At 38.7% G+C, this 21,510-nt stretch overlaps 1 protein-coding gene across 8 annotated transcripts in view; it reads right to left on the minus strand.

Moving 5' to 3' along the window:
• SH3D19 (SH3 domain containing 19) overlaps positions 1-21,510 on the minus strand; it is an 83,667-nt gene that overhangs the window by 23,843 nt on the left and 38,314 nt on the right. For 3 of the 8 annotated variants that reach the window (XM_071742923.1, XM_071742924.1, XM_071742925.1), the window contains exons 3-8: positions 20,312-20,352; positions 14,135-14,175; positions 13,163-13,205; positions 11,823-11,970; positions 11,398-11,599; positions 9,861-10,847 (exon numbers count right to left, since the gene is read on the minus strand). In XM_071742923.1, coding sequence (XP_071599024.1) covers positions 9,861-10,847; positions 11,398-11,599; positions 11,823-11,970; positions 13,163-13,205; positions 14,135-14,150 — 1,396 coding nt within the window. In that variant the 5' untranslated portion in view covers positions 14,151-14,175; positions 20,312-20,352. Of the gene's footprint in view, positions 1-9,860; positions 10,848-11,397; positions 11,600-11,822; positions 11,971-13,162; positions 13,206-14,134; positions 14,352-20,311; positions 20,353-21,510 lie in introns of all 8 variants that reach the window. The other 5 variants (XM_071742920.1, XM_071742922.1, XM_071742928.1 and 2 more) reach the window with 4 other exon arrangements.

Here is a 21,510-nt window from a genome sequence, read left to right on the forward strand (position 1 = left end):
CGACTCATATTCATATCCCCAACAACTGAGTCTGAGCTCCTCTGGTGGCCTTTGGAGTTGTGTAGCTCAATGAAATGTTATTTATGGAGTGTCAGTCTCAGAGGTAGCATTCAGGGCATCTCTTTAAATTCTCCAAGACTTTTGTATAAAAAATACTCTTTCCCAAAACTACTGCCACACTTTCTGAACAAAGTTAGAAGCCCCATATTTGCTAAGTTATATTTTCAGCACATAAAAAAACAATTTTAAAATTATGTAATATGAAGCCATGATTTCTTACAGATAGTTTTGGATAGTACACCACCATGCAATTTATCAAGACAGTATAAATCTGTGCCTGGGAATGTCTGTAAGATTTTTTTAAAAATCAAGAAATACTGTGTTTATTAACAAACACAGTTAAAAACCTTAGAGAACTTTAATTGAAAAAGATTTGGCATTTTTTTAGAGTGAGAGGGAAAAAAACAGTACATTGGAATGGGCTGCCCAGGGAGGTGGTGGATTCTCCATCCCTGGAGGTTTTTAAGAAGAGACTGATGTGGCACTCAGTGCCATGGGCTGGGAACCACAGTGGTAGAGGATTAAGGATTGGACTTGATGATCCCAGAGGTCCTTTCCAACCTGGCTGTTTTTTGTGATATTTTTTAGGTTTGTTTTTTTGTTTTGTTTGGTTTTTTTCCACCAAAACCAAGCCCAAATTTCCAAGAGAGAAAAGAAAACCCTGTGTAATGCTGAGCTGCTGGATTACAGCACACCAGACTCTCCCACTTCTGGCACAGAGCTGGAGCAGCAGTAGGGTCAACTTGCCCCAGGGTCTGTGCACACTCACTCCTTGTCAGGTTTCCACCTCCCACCAACTCCTTGCTCAGGGCTCTCCTTGCAGCTGTGTCATGCCACAGCCTCTCTCAAAGCCAGGGCACTGACCTGCCTACAGGCTTGTGACCTTCATGTCACATTTTAATGACAGAATCAAAGCACATCGATTCCCTCTGCTGGGGTGGTCCTTCTACAAGAGCTTTGAAAGTACACTTCAGGTAAAAAGGATGACAACAGGTCAACTGTTTGTCTACAGTTAAAGGTACACAGGCTCTGTTAAAATAAGCTCTGCTACCATCTAGACAGAAGGTGGCTCCATCAGATTGTGCACACAGACACCAACCATAATGGCCCATTCAGAAGCTGTGCCTTTTACCCTTAGAAAGTAAGGGTAAAACCAACATCTTATTTAAGTTATGGATTAGCACTGACCAGTGAAATGCTCACATCAGAGCATCAGAGCAAGGGTTTTTCTAGAGGACTTGAAAACACAGACTGTAGGAGGGGCACAAGTGTGGTCTTAGAGGGAACAAAAATCCCACTCTTGGAGCAAGTTTGCAGTCATACTTTCCTTTTGTTCCTTTATACTTACGTATGCTACCCACAATGCCAACACTCGAACTGCATTTAAAAAAAAGATTTATTTAATCTTAATTCATTCTGGTGTTTAAAGTGGCCTCAGTGCAGCTGAAAAACTAAATTCAGAATGGTGCTTTCTTCTCTCTTGTGGTTATCTGGTGACTGTGACACATTTGAGGAGTGACCTTGGTGAGGCAGCACGGCCTCAAACTGCACTGGCCCAGCAGGGATCTGGAAAAAGGGGGAGAGGAGAGGGAAGGTGAGGAGCACTGCCATGGGCTTCTTCATCCAGCTGGGCTGTGGCAAACATGCAGGCACACAGGGCACCTCTCAAGGTAAGGTTCTGCAGAGGTTAAGGAAATTCTGCATGAACAATGAGGAAATAACTTTCCAAAGCCTCCATCTTATACAAAATACAGACATCAGGAGACCAAGAGGAAATGCTCTAACCTCCCAAAATAATCACAGATTTGTATTCTTCTAAAGGCATGGGACATGTCAAATTGTACAAAATTACTGTTTGTCAGCTGTTACTCATTGCTATGTGTAGAAAAGGTTTTCTTGACCATTCAACAGAGGTTTCTAAATCAATAAATCTGAGAAGTCATTTTTAAGTCTGAGAATAGTAATTTCTAAGGCTCAGAAAACCATTTGATGAACCTTAGTTTTTCACTCATTATCTTATGTTTAATTATACTGTTGTCACCTCATAATTAGTCTAAAACTCATTAACTTGTCTGAGTTACTCTATTCCCCAGTGGTTGGTTTGCAGCAGAAATTGGCTGAGTAAATGACTGTGCTGCTTTGTGCAGTGGGACTGACAACATACCAAATTTTTATGTTGTTTAGCAACAACTGAGCATCATTTGAGTGTAATTCAAGGGAGGTGTGAAAATAGAATTGTTAATATACTCATTTAAAGCTTCTCAGCTCAAGGAAATTAATCTGCAGGGCATTTTTCATAGCACATATGAAAAGACTTCTGTTGATGCCTTTTTTTTTTTTGCAAAACTTCTGCAATGATGCTTAAAGCCTGTGTCTTCCTTAGTCTTTCTTTTCTACAGTTTCTGTTCCAAATCTTTATGTGATAACATACATTACTCTGCTTGTTTACAGGAAAGACAAATGAAGTCTGTGTATTCAAATATACTGCATATAATCTCTTTCTTTTACCAGTTTAGGAGAGGCAGCTTTTTTCCTCCCACTCTCACCAACCTTGTTTAAAATAAAAAAACTAGGATGTTATAGAAGAAACACCAGGTTTTGCACATGTGAGCAGGACAGATGGGTATTTTCTCTGAAACATTTATTGGTATGGTAGACTTTAAGTAGGTGGTAGTAAGGCAGTAACAGATACCTCAGCACCAATAAGGGGAATCTCCAAATAAATCAGATGTGGAAAACTGAAAGAACCAAATAGTAGTAGCTGTTGTGAAGATGCCCAGTCCTGGAAGAAGGATTCTCGGGACACATGAGAAAAACAGAGTAGGAAAGGTGTTGATGCTGATGTTACAATTCTTGGCACTACAGAAGTATGCAACTGTATCTATTTTCAATGTTTAATGTAAAAAATCTAAATCCCCTGCTAAAGGCAAGGCTCACACGGTGGAAACACACTTAACCCATATTTAGGGGAAGATTTTCAACAACAGGGCCCTCCTAGTAATACAGCTCAAGATTCAGTGGAAATCTGACAGATAACATCGAAAGTGGAGTGGGGCCCATGCTCAAGAAACACTGTGAAATTCTGCAACCACAAGTCTGATGTTCACTCAGATGTTCTAAATCTCAACCTATTTACATCTATAAATAAACATATCACTAGACAGCTATCCCATCTAAATCCTAGCATCAGTGATTTTCCCAGTCTCAGTATTTTTCATCATGGAAATTAACAGTTCACTGATTTTACAAACAGCATTTCTGACCCAGAGAAAATAACACAGTCTACACCATCTTTCTCAAAATATGCAATTTGCACCTCCCTCTGCATGGATAATTGCCATGCTCAGGTCATGACTATGTATTTCAATAGGCTGAGAAATGAGAAAAGGAAAAAAAGACAGAGAATGGGATGCAAGCTCTTTCAGGATGTAATCTGTACATAACCTGAAAGTAAACTCAAGTGAAACTCAGGCTTCTCAGCATTCTCCTGACACTGGAATAGACCAGGTCAGTCAAATAAAAGGAATACAGTACTCAGGAGTAGACTTTGTACAGCTTCAGACTTAAAACTGAAGCAGAGACAAAAAAAAAGTGCTATAATAGAATTCTAGGTTGTTTTTTTTTCTTGCAGTCTACACAGAGGTTTTTCATGGTTATTTCCTGGTTATACTATGAACAGACAGTGTGGTCCTGCTTCATTCAAAGATTTCTAGTTCATTGCACCAATGAGATTTGCTTTACTTGATATGGCACAGTAATCAAACAGCTACTTGAGCAGGCTGGAAAAATCTTTTATGTGTTACAGACTTTACATATAAGTAGCTGTTCCAATGTGGTGGCCAAAGAATTAAGTTGTATTTCTACACCTGCTCTATCAAACACACACAACACTGGAGCAAGCACATTGTCATTTCAGAAAATTTTATCTTTAGGATTATCTTTCCTCACAGAAGCACTATGTCCAGATGCCAAAACAAAAATTTAAACTTCTCACACATTAACAAGAATTTTAAAAAGAGCTGTGCAACGATTTCAGGATGAGAAGAATTTATCCAGCAACATTTATTGCTACTCAAAACAGAAAATGTAGTAAACAACTTGAATGGGTTTTAGGCATTGCTCTCTGTTTACTGCTGACATCTGATGGATTACCACAAAAATGAAGGTAACTCAAGGCCAGTGATCACCAGTTTTGAGGAATGAGTGCAAGACAAAGAATGAATTATGTTTAGAGGATATGTGTGGAGTTTGCAGAAGGGGCCTTAGCCATCTGTATGGTAAAAGTGCACAAAGTCAAAGAATTATGGAGAGCTTAATACTCTCTGGAAAGTATAGAAAAAAAATTGTTGAAAACGCAAGATATCCTTAACTGAGCAATGAAATACCTCATCCACAGTGCTAGAAAGCTGGAGAGCAGATAAAATGACTACTAGAACAGCAAAAATTTCATGGGCTATTGTAACACTTAAAGGCAATACCAGCATTTATGGGGTGGAAAGCTACAGTGCTACATCATACACAGGGACAGACACAAATGGACCTTTGCTGAGCTTTTAGAACTTCTCTCTAAAACTGCAGGAATGTATCTTAGTATCTGTCTGTAGCTAAAAGAACAGCAGTTTGGTTCACTGCTAACTAGTTTATACTAGTTAAGGTTATAGTAATTCCACTGCCTTGGGCACAAAAAGGACTGCTTATACCAGCATGAGTTACTGTGTGAGAGCTGGGAGGCTATTCCTACATCACTAATTTGTTTTTCTAGTAAAGTAAGACTAGGACAGCTCAGATTGCAAGAGCCTTCATCAGGAGGTCTCTAATTCAACCTCCTGCCCAGAACAGGTCATCCATGAGACCACGTGTGAGAAAGTAGCAGCACAACCTGGTCTAACTTCAAGTGGAGGCCAAAGGCTATTTGGACATAGAGTGTGTGACAAAAAAAAACCAAACCCCAGATTACCCTGGAAATGAAGAAACACAGCCTTGTCCACTCTTGGCAGATTAATGAATGTTCATTTCATTGGCAAGAAATTCAAGTCCCCATAACCAGGCAAACATGTCCAAAGCAGAGGATTGGTGATGGAAAGCAGTAGAGGATACAAAATTTTTTTAATGAAAATGTGAAGGGGAAGGGAACTTATGTTGTTTATTTATAAACACATCATTACTTATAAAAACTTTTTAAAATACAAATTTTGTTGCTCTTTAACAATCTTCTGATCAAAGGATAACTGCATTTTAAGTGTTACTGTAAAATAAACATTTAATAATCAGAGAAGACAGTAAGAGAATTGTCACTTGTGTGTTACCATTTAACAGCATCTATAGAATTGGAGCTCAATTCTATACACAAACACAAATTAGTTTCCACTTGATAACCTAAAGAGCTCCTCATCTGTTATATAGCCTGAAACTATATATAAGGCTCTCTCCTGTGGTAAAAGTCACATCCAAGATCCTTGAAGGCTACCATTTATACTTACTAAGAAAATATCTGTATTGTCTGAAGAGTTAATGGATGCTTTTTACCACTTCTGCTGGAGATTGCCAACTTTGCATCAAACCCAGCACAGATCCATACCTCCACTGCTCCATGCCACAGTAGCATTTCTTTTTCAGGTAAGCTTCTTTCATCAGGGGTTTAAGGCAAAGAGCAGATTAAAATGGATGAGATAGCTCCCTCTTTTCTGGGGATGATACTTTTGTCAGGAAAGGAAAGGAAAGGAAACTACAAGATATCCACAAGAGCCATCAGAATTAACACAGCTAAACCCTAGGAAAAGCTGCATTATTTTGAAGATATGTCTGGACTAATCTACTAATTAGAAATATTTCAGTTCTTTTTTTCTTTTTCCTTCCTGAGGAAGAAATTAAAAACAAGCAGCTGGGCAATCTCCCTGCAGAAGACAAATTTGGAGTTACTCAAGCAGCATTTTTTTTTTAATTGACAACAGTGTCACACAAATTCCCCATTCATGCCACTCATAAATGGATAGTAGCCCTGGTTTGGTTGGGGTTTTTTGGACACACAGGCAGAAATGAACTTTTATCCTGCAATGAAGTAGACAGATAGACTGATAAAACAATTAGGACATTCAGTAATTGTATTACTGTCAGAACTAAAATACATAATGAAGCTATAAAAAAAAAAATTAAAAATCTATCTCCTGCTGGTAAGGTTAGGCTACTTCTAAACTACTTTTCCAAGCATTTGGTTTTGGTACACCAGGCATAGAGCAGTAAGTGAATTATTTGTTGCTTAAGAGAGAGAAAGATGAGAGAGACGAGTAACTCTCCACACAGGAAAAGGAATGAAAACATTCTAGCAAAATCACCTTCTAGTTTTAATTGAAATGTATGCTTTAAATGCACTGTTATTTTGTCTTTGTCCAAAACATACATTGTCTTTGTCCAAAACATCACATAAAAAACATAGCAAGCAGGCACACTAGATGCATAAACTTAGCTACTAATACAAATCGTGGGTAAAATCATGGATCTTCTGAAGCCTTGGAATTTATACTCAGTTCAGCTTGCACTAGGATTTCATTTCCAATCCTTTGTACAAATGGGTTAATGAAAAAAGAGCCCACCCAATAGATTACCAAAACTTTTAACCTTCAGGAGCAGCACAAATCCCTGCTATGTAAAAATACCCTAGATTGCCCAAAATATCACCACTGTCTTCAGAGCATTAGCACCTCAAAATGTAGAGTCCCAAGCAGATGTCTTCACATTCTAAATGACTGAACTGAACAGGAGTAATTTCATAAGGATCCAAATGGCTTTGAACATTATCTCTAGTCTCTGAGTCCAAAATTATGCCACTTAAAACTGGCATCAGTTTTGGCTGCTGATGAAAGGAGCAGTTCTACAGATCTGTCATTCCTAACTTCTTCCTAGCACTTCCTTTGGGCCAGCATCAGAGACACACAAGCTGGATGCTGGGTTCTGTCACAGTTCACCTCTGAAACTCACAGCTGCTGAGCTTTCAAAGAGCTCCTACAGACTTCAACTGGCAGAATGGATGCTGAAAGCTTTAAAAGGGATCTTGGTGGCACATGGAGTACCTGTTTGCACCAGAAGAATGGTTTCTCTGTCTTCATGTAGGTTGGACAGAGATAGAAATCAGTAATGTTTGGATAAGACCAGGTTCACTCTACTTACAGCTGTGCTGTTGGAGATGTTGTCAGACACTGATGAAACCCACGGGAGTGCCTGAGTTCAACTTGAAAGAAAATCACCCAGCTAGCACTGGTAGTTAAACTACCAGGTAAATACTGACAGTTAAACTGGTGAAATTATAGGCTGGTTTGTTGCCAACACTGTTGAGCTTAGAAAATACATATATCCAAATATCTTTCACTACTGTGGAGATGACAGCCTCCTGTTGGAGCACGCTGATGTCTTCCATCAGTCAACTAAATGACTGTGGAGACTTGAAATTTGTTTTGTGCACTTCACCTTTTCATTCACATGCTCACTCCAACTTCTGTGCCCTCCCCACCATCACCTGAACACTTCACCTTCTTCCTTTGGCACTGGGTGTTAGGAGTAGCAGTGATCAATCCATCCAGCACTGCTTATATTAGTCTGAGTACCAGATATGTTTGTGCAGTATCAGAAAAAAAAAAAAAAAAAGTAAGATTTGTGAATGCTGTAATCTGTAATGTATCACTGCTCTTTGACAAACAAGCTGTTGGTGATTAGTTTCAAACACCACAGCATAAAGTCTTCCTTCCTTTTCTAGGGTTGCCATAACAACAAGCAGAGAGCTGTCATTTTGCTAAGTAATGACAATGACATACATGTAGGAAATTCAAAGGTCTGGGGAACTGGGAGCAAGACTAGAGCTTTTCTTCCTGCCTTTACAAAACATTTTACTGTGGATTCATCTAGCAAATCCTAAGATGTTCCTGTGGGAATAAAGGAAACAGCTAATGTTGGAGCTCCATGCTGCCTCATTTTTCAGAAAAATCCATTCTTGTGGATGCTCTGTCAAGACATAGCACAGCATTAGAAATCAGGGATATAGGATATGCTCTGGAGCTCACAAGTACCTACAAAAGTCCGGAATAAATCCTAATTTTACAGTGTAGTAACAGTGATAATGCTGTTAAGACCTTCTTCTCTAATAGGTGGAAAGGGCTGCAGCAGAGATGCCATTTTATGGAATTAATAAAATCGTGGACAGGTAACTCCAGAGGAAGTCAGAAAACTAATCTGAATCATTCCATGCTTAACCGTGAGCAAGGAAAGTATTTTCTTCTTTATTAAATGAAGAACAACCCCTGGGACACCAACCAGAAAGGTGAAAACTGACATTCTTACCACTTCATCATGAAAGCTGTTTCTTTCAGTTGATTTTCATTTGGGATCACTCAACCTCTGACTAAACAGAAGAATTAATGTTACTTACTTTTTTCAGGTTGGGAGAAAGGAAGTCTTTAGTGTATACAGCCAAAGCATAATTTTCCTTCTTATGCACTTTCAGAATGTAAGTATTCTCTTTTTTGACTACTACTTAGAACAGTTACATTTTCCCTCTGTTTGTTGCATCCATTAAGCAATATAAGATGACTGAAACTACAGATTTTACCCTAAATGCATGGAAAACAAGAGTCATCTCTCATGCTTCTAACTTTTCTTTTAAAACCATCACACACAGCGTGGCTGTTCCATGTCTCCAGTCATGATGATCAGGACTTCATTCCCAGCCAGACACTGTCAGTCTTACACTTCCTTGACCCAAGTATGAAATGCCTCTCTAGCCACACTGCATTCCTCCCCCCTTCCAGGCTCCATACAGCTTTTGAAATGCTCCCAGAATCTGCCAGTTCAAGAAAAAACAGACTTCAGTCCACGTTCAGTTAATCATCTCTCCTGAAGGATCTTCTGTTGCCTGATTCCACTGCTCTCTTAAGCTCCTCTGTGATCTCTCTATTCATACATCCTATCTTAACAGTTTAGTGCTTCAAGGGACTTTCTAGATCTGCTGTGGGGTTTTTAAGCCAACTGAGAGGAGAAACAGTAACAAATCAGGACTTCCTCTAATGACATAACCCCCCAGCTGTGAAGAAATAACTTTCCTCAACAATCATTTACTGTGACAACTACACAGTATCTAAGCTGCTCTTTACAGAAAGCTTCAGTGCTTAGTGATAAAAGATGTTAAAAAAGACATTAAAAACAATAGTCCCTTAAGCATTCTGTATGACATACCCCCTTTTATAAGCTCTATGCAATAATTATTTTCACTTATTAGAAAAAAAAGAAGTTGTGTAACAAGTATATAGTCACATGATAAGACAAGACATGAAGATAAAAAAGATAAGACAAGTGGGAACTGGTGAGATGGACAAAGTATTCCACTATGTTTGATCACAATTCTCACTAAATGCAAAAAACATTGCTACTTCTCTAGATGACTAGGTTTCCACAACAGAACTTCAGGCACTCAGATAAATTAATCAGGTTAGAAAGCAAGAGATAACATATCACAGGTTCCCCTGAGAGAATTGTGATACATTCTGGAGGTGACATGTAGCATATAACATCAAGTCCTCTATCATTATTTTAATAATCACATAATAAATCCAGCAGGCAAGTTCTGATATTTATATAGGCTTAAAGCCTTCTGAGCCTCAAAATCCAAGTAATTTCATGGGGATCTTGACATAACAGAAAACTGAGAATTCCATTTACACACATACACCCTTTCAAGACAGGTAGACATAACTCACAAAGGATCATACACCTGCAAGGAGTAACCACAATACCAGTTTGGAAAAATTTCTGCTTACCTGCTGCTGCTTCAGAATTGATGCTATCTGTAACTGCACAACCTGGACTTAGGGGCAAAACATCATCATCAAAACTGATCAGATCTCCTTCCACATCTAGTTTATTTTGCAAAGCAGGTGCTGAGGAGTTGGCTGCAGGTGACAATTCCCCCAGAGGCTTGAAAACTTTTTCTTGGGCAGGTACAGAAGCCCGTGGCAGAGCAGCAATTGGTTTTAGTGAAGCCAAAGAAAGGGCAGGATTTTCTGCATAATGTGACTTTTTAGGAATGAAAGGCCTTGGAGCAGGAACAGGAAACTTCTTTTGTCCATTGCTGTTCTCTGCAACTGATCCACTCCTTGAATCAAGAAAATCACTACTACTACTTTTAACAAGGCCAGGTTTTGGCTTCTGTGGCCGTTCAGGTTTGGTTCCAACATTGCTCCCAGCTACTTCAGGTTGAGGCTGCAGTTCCTTGGATGTTGATTTGCTTTCTGTCCATGCATCCCAGTCTCCTGAAATTCTGCTTACCCCTGGCTTTGGAGCAACTACAGGCTTCTTTGCAATAACAGGTCTTGGGGCGAATGAACGAGGGGCAATTTCTGGCTTTTTTGATAATCCTGAGGTATCATTAGTTCCTTGGGATTCAAAAACTTTGATCCTCGAAACAATACTATTTTGGCTCTTTTCTGTACTCATGCTGTCCATTGCCAAGTGATTGTCTAACAAACTATCATCTAAGAGAGGTGACTGCTGTATTGGAGGTTGCCCCCTTTTTGTGGTAGACTGGTTCACTTCTCCATCATCTATCTTACTTTCAGTATTTTTGACCACAGGCCTGAGATTGCTTCTTGATCTTGGCTTTGGCACAGGACATATGACAGCATTGGGATTTTCTTGGCACCTCTGACCCTCAGAAATTTCAAAGACTATTAAGGGATTCTCATTTGCTGAAGACCTATTCAGAAGAGATGCAGAAGGCCTAGGAGGTTTAAGTGGAGTCTGCCCTGCTAACAGAAGAGAAAAGGTTTCAGTTACCTCTTGCAGAACACTTTATTTTTTGTCAGCCCCTGGAATGATAAACATGATGATCTACATTGAGAATTTACTGCTGCTTGTGAAACTGCAGACCTCTTCCTAAAAATATAAGCTGAGAGTTCAAAACTACTAGCTAGCTTGCAGCATGAGGGGTATGCAAGCAACACTGAGACCAAAGAGCAGTAAAGCAACCTCCCCAGCTTTTTTCACAGACACACACACACACACTGTTCAGTCTGAGTGTGCAACACTGATGCTGCTCTAATTGGGCATCTGAGCTCTGGACCTAAAGCAATTGCCATTATGGCTGAATCAAACAAAAGTTTCAAGATGTAATTCTAGTCTGATCATGAATGCAGTGGTAGCTCTTCAGAAGGTAGGGTTCTTACAGGAATTTATGTGCAGCAATCATGCACATAAATTTAACTATTATTCATATTAAATGCTACACAGACCAGTAATAAAGAACATCTGCAGGAGACAGTAAGGTTTTGATCAATGAGAAATCCAAAAAAGCCTCACCTGGATAGCCTGCAGAGTCCCAGTGTGTAGGCACACTAGTTTTTACATTACTTCCTGGCAAATGGCTGATTAATTCCTCTGGAAAGTCAGTTTGTGTTGCAGAAGTAGTGGTATGTCTAGGAGCAGCAGCATTATTGTTATTTGTTGTATTGACTTGCACTTGATTGATTTCTTTTATCACCTGCTCATATGATGGTGGAAGCTACAAAACAGGGATAAATATTAATGTAGATCCAGATGTAATAATTTTTTAAAAAGCATATAAATTGAAACCCACTAAATTTACATAAGCAGAGAAAAAGGACACTGTCATAGTCTTTTATTCAATGTGATGTAAGTTTAAGTAAGCAAAAACTCTTCCTGTCTAACCTAACATGCTTTTTACTTTTGTAAATCAAACACACCCCTTGTAAATTCACACTCACCTCAGTTGGAATATGCTCATTTCTCCTCCACTGAGCATGACACGAAGCAGAAGGGAATCCTAATCCCTGAGGAACAACAGGGCTTGCACCAGGAAACCAAGAGGATGGCCGGAGGGGTTCAGCAGCAACTATTGTAATTTCAGGACGCCTGGAAAGAAAGGGAAAGAGGAATAATTACCTAAAACACTTTAAAATAGTTCTTTTAGGTATAAAAGACCAAAGTTTTCTCAGCATGGGAAATCAAAATAGTTCAGGTCTTTTTGATTTAATCAGATGTTTTTCCGTGATCTCAAAGTAGCTTACCTGACCTTTCTAACAAGCACTTAGGCTTCCATTCAAATGACCCAATTAAATGCCTAAGCCAAAAAGTAGGTTTATTGGCTTCGGTGAAATAATTTACATGCTTAAAGTACTTAAACACAAGTGTAACTCAATTAGATGGAGGAAGTCTTAGTCTTCACGGGATAATGAGAACTAATCATGTGTTTGCCCTTAGCCTGCTGCAATGTGAAAACAGTGGGATGGATAAAACTGCTTCTGGCTGGCTACCTAAAAGCTCATCTATCCTCAGACCTCTTGGGAAACCTCCCACTGTGCTAAAGTGGGGCAGAGCAAGCCTCACGAGGCCTTTGGGACAGGGCCTATTTGCTTACAGCTTCTAGTGCAACAGGGACTTGTGAGACACTTAAGGACCTGTAGGTCATACCCCTGTTCCATCACTGTAACACCTGCTCTAGAGCAGAACCTGCAGTGATGGCCCATGTTCCCACACCATGGTCCCCAGAGCCTCACACAACATACACACCTAGAAGTGAGTTTTCTGAGTAGATTTCTGCTACAGAAATCTCTGAAAAAAAACCCTGCAGAAGTGTAACTTCAAAAACTATTGTAAAAAGAATTTTAAAAAGAAAGCTACAGTTCCTTCACACCTAAAATAATGACAGACTCAGCAGCTATCCAGGCTGGTGACCTCCTTCCTCACTACTCTTGAAGAAACTAGAAAGAGGCCTCAAAGCACATTTAATTTTCACTGTGAAGTGATCATGCAAAACAGTTCTGCAGAGGTTTGATGGCTGGCTGCATTCTTTTTTTCAGGGCACATACAAAAGTTGATGAGAAACATCCTCAAACTCTTGACATACTTTGTGCTTAAGAATCACAGTATTTTTATTTTATTCCAAGTCTAATTTATTTTTAAACACACTGAGGACAGAGAAATAAAAACAAACAAACAAACAAACAAACAAAACCTAGATGAGAGAACTATAAAAAGTAATATTGTGACACAATTTAGCAAGTTGTGCAGTAATAATATTGCAATATAAATAACAGCATCATACCTTCTATCCCTCTGCTGTTCGCTATGGCTAGAGCTCCGAGAAGCTATTTAAAGAAAAGAAACAAAAGGTTTGAGAGAGTTAAAATATACTGCCAGAGCAATAGGTGAGGGCATAAGCAGAGCCCTTAGCAATCCACCACAAATGAAATGGAGAACATAAAGCATCAGATCACAAATTCCAGATTTTAAGAGTGGCCAAGTTTTAAAATACCAATTATGCTTATTAAATACAAGGGTAAGTTTTTTTAAGACTTAGTTTGCAGTTTCATAACCAGTTTAAGTCACTCCACATTCAAGTTACTACCAAGAGAGATGGTCCCATCTCCTTTCTTCCTCACCACACATTCCTGCATTCTACACTGTGGTGACCCTAGAGCTGAAACTTCTTTCTCTTTAGTTAAAAGAATCCATGAATAAAACAAAAAGACATGTTAAACATGAGTAACTTTGCTTTTTGATGGCTCGTTTCTGAGATGTGCTCTTTAATCTTTTTCTGATGTCTCTTTTTGTTTGTTTTAGAGATGGGAAAAGTACTAGGGCACAAAATCTAAGCAGCTATTTCACCATCCTTTATGCAAAAAGAAAAATTTAAATGTTCCCAGATAGAAATTTCCTGAAGATAGTTTCACTCAGGAATTAAAAGTCAGCAACATTATTTCTTTTTCCAAACCACATGTTTTACGTTACTTAGAATAAGTGAGTCTTATTTCTCTTAATTTCTGTATTTTTCCCAGATTTATATTCAAATAATTTTTCAGTGGCCACGTTACATTTTAATTTTGCTTTCTTTAGAGAGAAAAGGAAATCATCTGCAGGACAAATTTTTTGCATAGCAAGTGCAATTTAGGAAGTGGTAGAACCTTATTATGCAAAGGCTGACAATCATTCTGCTCCTATGCCACCAGGGTATCATTAGCTGAAACAGGCAAAGCATACTTGATTCAAGAGTTGCATAGTGTTGTGTTGGACATACCTCTTCCACGGGGCATTTTTGATGTGCACTATTCATGAGTGCTAGAGGAAAAAAAGAAGGGGTTACAGAAGAGGAAGAGGGGGTGAAGGAGAACAAACCAAGGCTTCAGAGTGCCAGAAACCATGATCAAATGGGTTAGTCACACAAGGACAGAGCACGTGCCAGTGCTGTGAGAGGACAAGTGTAATGTCTCTTCACGACACAGTTTCTCCAAAAACTAAAATAAAAACAGATTTTATTTCTAGTCTCATGCTTATTTTAACAATAGCTACTTAGAAGTTTCCCTTGCAACAAAATTAACCACGAAGAATATAACTACACATGGAAATGTCTACTGTACTGCTCAACAAAGAGCCACTGCAGGAATGAGAAGAGGGAAGTCAGATCTCTTTGAATGCTTTATTTAGGTTAAAATCGTGGTTTACTTGGGCCTGCACTTTTTTCTTTCCAAAAATAATGGGTTACGTTGAGGGTAACCCATAGAGATGATGGGTTCATCTCTACTTCCACCTACCAAAGAGGTATGGGCAGGCAGAATGATCTCAATAAGAGGCAAATCTCAACTTTCTGGGCATGACTGCACATCTCCTAAACCAGTTCTCTAAAAATTGTTTGGCTAAAATAAGTAAATGAGAATCCCCTACACTTCACTTTCTTCTTCAGAGAACTTAACACAGTATTTGTCTAACACACACATTAAAGAAAAAAAACAAAACAGACAAAAAAAAAAAACAAAAAACCCCAAATACCAAGCTGACCCAAAGCAATCAATTCCAAATCTACTTTTGCAAAGAGGATGGATGAAAGTGTTCATGTGGTAAATACATTCAATCCAGCTGCTTGTGGTATAGCCAAATTACACTGCTGAGGACATTAGAAATAAAAGCTAATTAATGAGGGAGGTACAAACTGAACTTGTAAGCCTCCCAATTTCTTTCATTCTCTCTTGATTTCTAGATAAACTTTGCGTGCTGTTTTCTCCCGTGAGACTCTAAATGTATTTCTTTTAATAAAGTTACTAAAACAAATACAAAATAACAAACATAAGTCTACAAGACCTTTTTCCTTTCTTAACATAGGCAAAAAAAAGAAAAAATCCATTGGGTAATCTATATATTCTATCAAACTCCAAATTTCACGTAAACAACCATACTCATTTGAAGAAAACACAGTTAAAATACTTATATTTAAAAATCTTTACTAATACACAGAAGTGTGTCTCTTCAAAAGGGCCACTATCTAAGCCATCACATATGTTTCCTGAATGTTTTCATTCTGTTTGAATAAAAAATTCTCTCAATATCTTCCATTACGGATTCAAGCTACTTCCAGAGCAACATTTAATATAAACATTTATTTTTTTAAGGACCTTATATTTTTTCTCTCCTTCCACTAGCCCTTCCTCTCTTTTTGCTGTCACATTTTCTCTACAACCACACTTTTAGAACACCTTTTGTTTGGGAAAGTCTTAAATCCACAGTAGAGGCAGAGGTGAAAGCTACTGCTTCTTGTGCTCCCACGTATTCCTTGGAGTTCCACAAATGCTAGGGAAGATAAAATACAAACTTTCTAAACAATCCTGGCCTCCAGACTTGCACAGCTTTTACTCCTTAACATTTCAAAGAAATGAATTAAAATTAAAAAGTGCATGAGCACAACCATGAATTTTTAAAATATAGCACACACCTGATTTAAAAACAGAAGAAAAGAACTCGCAGCCATTTTTCTGGCCTTGTAGTCTTTTGATCCTGTATCTTTATTCTTCATTCCCTTTGAGGATTGCCTTGAAAAATGTGTTATTAATTTTCTCCCAAGATTTTAAATTATGACAGCTTTAAGATTTTTAAAAAAACTTTCGTCCACCAGGGGAGTATTTCAGTGCTGCTTTACATACTGACAGCTGAAGACAGTTGGGTCCTCAGCTTCCATACTAAGAAATTCTCAGGGTGAGAACTGTTGACATTTCCACAAGCATATGCTTAGTGGTATTTAAGCAAAAGGTAAGCAAAGCAGTTAAAGAAGCAGTGGATAAAGAAAAACTCAGTGCATAAAATCCACACCTTGTCATCTTACAATTTTATTGGTCTCAGGGGAGAGAAAAAAATGTCAAATCAACACATAACATTGTCATTATTTCTTTCTATTAGAGTCAAGGAGGGACCTAAATGTGCGGTGGTAAAGGGTACTCAGATTGTGCTGTACACTTACATTTATAATGTTTTTCCACTGCTGTTTCTTATTTGGGTCCTATTTTCCAAGCACACTAAATATTCAGTTTGTATTTGAAACACATACAGATTACAAGGCAGGGGCATTTTAAGCTATGAGATCGAGGTGCCTGTGTAAGGACAGCTACCTTTACACCACAAATCCACAAACTGCCATGCTACAGACAAGCTGGTGGCAATGTAAGGCTGACATGTACTTTTTGAGTCTTGGGAAGAGAGCTGGGCTAGAATTTACAGTCTTTCAGGCAATCTTTCAAGGCAATACAGAGGCAACATTGAAGTTCATTCAGGGATCTGCTCAGAGGTTATCACCCTGCTGTGAGCACTGCGTGCTTCCTCAATATAGACACTGCAGAATAATATTTGTATGTTGCCATTAGCAAATATGTGTGAAATACTGAACAGGTTTGTCATTATGCACTGTTTTGAAAGCAAGTTTCATTTTGCATTAAATATTAGAAGAACCACAGCCTCAAATAGCCTGAGTCTTGTGGGAAATCAAGCTCCAGATTTTTGTGATTATATTTATCTATCATCCCTTCCAGCAGCTCTGAGTAAACATGATTCTGCCAATTAACTATTTCAATTAACTCTTATTAGCTATTATTAATAGGTTTTCAAATAATAATATTATTATTTTCTACAACAAGGATTTATGCTAATATTTAAGAACACAGCTCCTTTCAATGCTTTTCCAACACCATAGACATTCCTATCATCAGTCTCACTAAATATGTAGACTATTAAACTGAGAAGTTATTATATAGCTGCCTAGAAATAAAGGCTATTCATTATAATATCTCAAGCAGAGCCTCAAGCGTGGACAAAGCTCCCTCCCTTACCTACAAAGTAAGACACCCAAAGAGCTGACACAAAGTCCCAGGCAAGAGGGTCTTTGCTACACTTCAGATGTTACACTGCTGCAGACAGGAACTCCAAAATGTGTTCCTCGGGGAACACTACAACAATCAGGTAATCCTGAAGCCAAAACCTGAATAAGGTCTGATTCCATCCAAGATCTGATCAGATTATTTCTGCAGAAATTCAAACTAACTGGAAATTTTCATGCATCTCTGAAGTAAGAGGATTGAAGCTATTCTCCTGAACTATTTCTTGGCACAAGGGGGAGGTCTTGCTCCTTTGCTTCTAGTTGTTTCCTCGGGGAAATGTTAGGCTGTCTAACATGAGACCTGGGCTGATTTAATGCTTGAATGTAGCTAAAATAGATGCTGACACCCAATGCCCTGTCCAAACATGGACTTTGGTCCCCTCTTGAGCAAACACTAGCACTCATATGACCCTGAAGTGAGTTCAGAGTGTTAAATAAAAGAATAAGCACTTTCTGTACAGTTTCTGTAAAGTTTCTGTCCATTTTATCTCCCTGAACCTGTTCACCTTGGGCTCAGAGCACCATCAGAACAGGGAAAGGAACATGCTGCACCCAGCAGCAGTCTCCCTTTCCTACCTCTGCTTCCCAGCTCCAGCTCTTCTTCAAGAAACTTCAGTGAGGGAACTGATAAAAAATTACCTGGAGGGGGTGACAGGGATTCCTCTGCCCACTCCCAGTGAAGTCAAATACCCTCTTCACAGCCGACCAAACTGCTTGGCACCACAGAGGCTGGCATTGCTGCTGAATAAAATCTGCATAACTACATCCTTAAAGCAAGTCTGCAGTTTCACTCAGATTTTATGATAATGATTTATGAAGGCACTTCACTCCTTCCCACACCTTTCCTTGAGCTGTATGTTCCTGCCTCTGCATCACTCCCTGCATTATGCCAGCCCAAATGTTTGTGCAGATGGGAAGAGGATGAGGTCATGGAATTGATCTGGTTGGGGAAAAGTGGGAGCCAAAAGAACCTAGGAAGCCCCCAAGCAATACAAAACAAAAATGGAAAACAAACAAAAGCAACAGCCAAAAATGGCTTGAAAACTGCCAAGTAGAAAGCCACAGCCTCAGAGTGCACACATGCTGTTACACATCCTTCATTCAGCCACATATTTGCTTAGGACAGAATGAGAATGGAACAAACTTAAAGGTTCTTTCCAACATTTTAGGGCAGTGGATTTGCTTCTGCAGCCCTGCTCCTTAACACCAACCTACTCTGGAAGAGTGGAGAAGTCTGTGAAGACACTGTTCCCCTTTGTTTCACCACTGCAGCACTTGACTTCCCTCTTTTTACTTTCTTTGACATTCTTGTGGATGTTGCCATCTCTGCTGTCAGTAAAAGTAGTTTCACTGATTTCAGTGGGAGCTGGATTTAGTGGAGTGTCCTGGCCTGAGAGCATCACTAAAAATCCAGAGGTAACTTTTGAAGAGTTGAGATTAAAAAATCACTCCCCAGAACATCTCAGGTTCACATACTTGCTTTCTTCAAGCAACCTGGGCTCACGGTCTTGAATTGTATTGAGCTGTCAAACAACTGAAACAAAATGATACTGTCTTTCTATCCAGTACTGTAGTCGGGGTGGCTGAAAGGAAAATAAACCCTCTTCCTCACCAGCCACAGGACTTAGAGATACAAAGTCATATAAAGCGTTATCCACAAGATGGGAAGTCGATAACCTGCACAAACCTATCTTGTTTCTTGAAAATTAGAGATAAACAGCTGTGATTAAGAAATAAAGATTGATTTCTAACTCTGTTAGGGGAAATGCACTTTTCCAGAAGTGCCATGCTTTTTCCAGATTGATAGCAAGGGGAGTTGGGAATTATTCAGGGTCCATTTTTAATTCAGGTCTATCCACAGGTATTCCTACTGGCACAGAAAGAACCATGGTGTCAGATAATGCTGTGAAATGTGCATGGAGATTTGTTTCTTGCTTCCCATCTGAATAATTCACATGGTACTTAGGCTTCCTAATAATTATTTACACATTATCATGTATAATGTGATAACACATGAGCCAGGGCTTCTTGGCAAGATTTTTTTTTTCCTTAATTATGCCTCAGAACAAATTATCACTTGCTACTATATTTTCAAAAGCATAGATATCAATTGCTTAATGATCTTTAAGATGGTTTCTCAGTTAGACAAGATACAGGGGCTAAGGCAGCCTGAATCAACTTCTGACTCCACAACAAAAGGCCCTCTGCAATCTGGTGCTGTCTTCCAGTTTCCTACCCATGGCAGCAACTGCACAGGTAAAGTGCTCCATTTTAGCTCCAGCATCATGTAGAGTTGCTTAGAACAAAGCTTTCATGATCCTCTTTGACTACCTCCAACCTGATCTTTACTAATGAGCCCCTGCCTAATAGGTCCAGAAGAAACAGATCAGTAGCACATATTCCTGTAGCAGAAACCTAGGAGTTGTTTCATAAATATAAATTTGAAACCACAGACAGAAAGGAAATAAAAATGAAAAGTGGAAGAAAGAAACAGCATAAAATAAAATCTCCCTTTGGAAGATGCAGCCAAAGAAATACAGATGCTCCATGGAAATACCATGAGCAGGTTACGAAAAGAAGGTGTTAAAATGATAAAATCAGATCAGAAGAGTTTGAACTTTCATTCAAGACATAAACAATTTTTTGCATTTCAAAATGAACCCAGTGCATGAGTCCAAACCTGTCCCCAGTACAACCAATGAGTAGTTGCTGCAGATTTCTCCTAAAATAGAATGATATTCTGTTTTGTCAAGTGAACTAAAAATTTGGCATGTGTAACCCAAGTGCTTCGGAGATGGATCACATCTGTGGACAAATGCATTAGTGCATAAATAAGAAAGCATTAGGAACTGGCAAGAAGGAGCAGCCCATCAGCAAGGCAAAAAAATGGTGTAACACAAAGCAAAAAAAAGAAACAGAGAGAGAGGCAGAAATTACAACCCCCCCAAAAGTCTGCTAGCTACTTGGTTTTCACATATAAAGTTAGCCAGTTACTAAAAACAAAGATGTAGCAATGTCACAACATTATAATTCTCAAAAAATTAGGAAAAGTAGACTTACATCTCTTGATTGCAGCTCTTATGGACGACAAGGGTCCTTGGCTTAATGAAGAAAGAAAATATTATCACAATGTGGTTCATGTCTCATAAAGAAAACAACTAAGTAACATTATGCAGAAATTGCCCACATATTGTAAAGGGTTTAACCAAGTGCCTTTTCCCCCTTTGCTGTTATCTTAGAGAAATTTGCCCAAAATTCCTGGACGTAACAACCATAGCCAACCCCTTCTAATAAAAAAGGTTATAGTTTAGCTTCAAGACACTGCAAAGACAGAAAGCAAATTCTTAAAACCATTTTTTTCCTCTGGATTCTGTGCTGAAGTTTACATTCTGTCTCATTTGACAACAAAACTTGGAGAAGAGCCCATGTGGGTGTGCATATTCTCAGATTATAAGTATTTAATGACTTAACATTTTTGTAAATAAATAAAAATTACACAGCCAAGTAAAAACCTACAAACTCTTTGCTTAAGACTTTAAACAATTACTTAACCACTTATCTCCTCTTTCACTTAAGATTGCATTTTTCAGTAAAAACTTGGGTGGGGTCAGACAGGGAGACAACATGACCAAAAATTTGTTGACACACAAGGACAGAAAAATGCTTCTTTTTGCCAAATGATCTGTTTTCTTGCTAAGACTAAGGATTCTGATGCCTCTCTTCTGAAGGTCTTATTTAACAGATACAGCAGCCCTTACAGGTAAAAATCAAAACTAACTTGGGATTATAATTTTCAGGAACTGTTCCTAACTTGAATAACCAGCATTTGTGCGAAACTACAGGGGAGATTAAAAAATAAAACAACACACAACTACTTCAGAGAAGGACTTGATTTGCTCTTTTCTCTTATTTTTTAAAACAAGCTAAAGAATACTTGTTTGTGAGAAGCTTCTGGAAATGCTGAATAGTTACTTGTTTGTTCGGTTCTTTTAAAGGTTGAAAAGCAACAGACTGTATCTGGCTTAAATAAATACAATATCTTAATTAAAAGAGAGAGGTTTATGAATCAAGCCTTCCTGGAAACTTTGTGCCACAGCCTTCCTCTGCAGCATTAGGGCAGGGATGGCAGTGGCTCCATGTGTTCTGTCACTGGAGTTGCTGATGGCTGCAGCTACTCCAGTGGGATGAAGAACAGGGGGATGTGGAGGAGAGAAGGAAGAGACAGTCAAAAAGGATGCAGATGGAAAACGTCCTTCTTC

The sequence above is a fragment of the Heliangelus exortis genome, chromosome 4 (genome assembly GCF_036169615.1).
Source record: "Heliangelus exortis chromosome 4, bHelExo1.hap1, whole genome shotgun sequence".
Lineage (NCBI taxonomy): Eukaryota > Metazoa > Chordata > Aves > Apodiformes > Trochilidae > Heliangelus > Heliangelus exortis.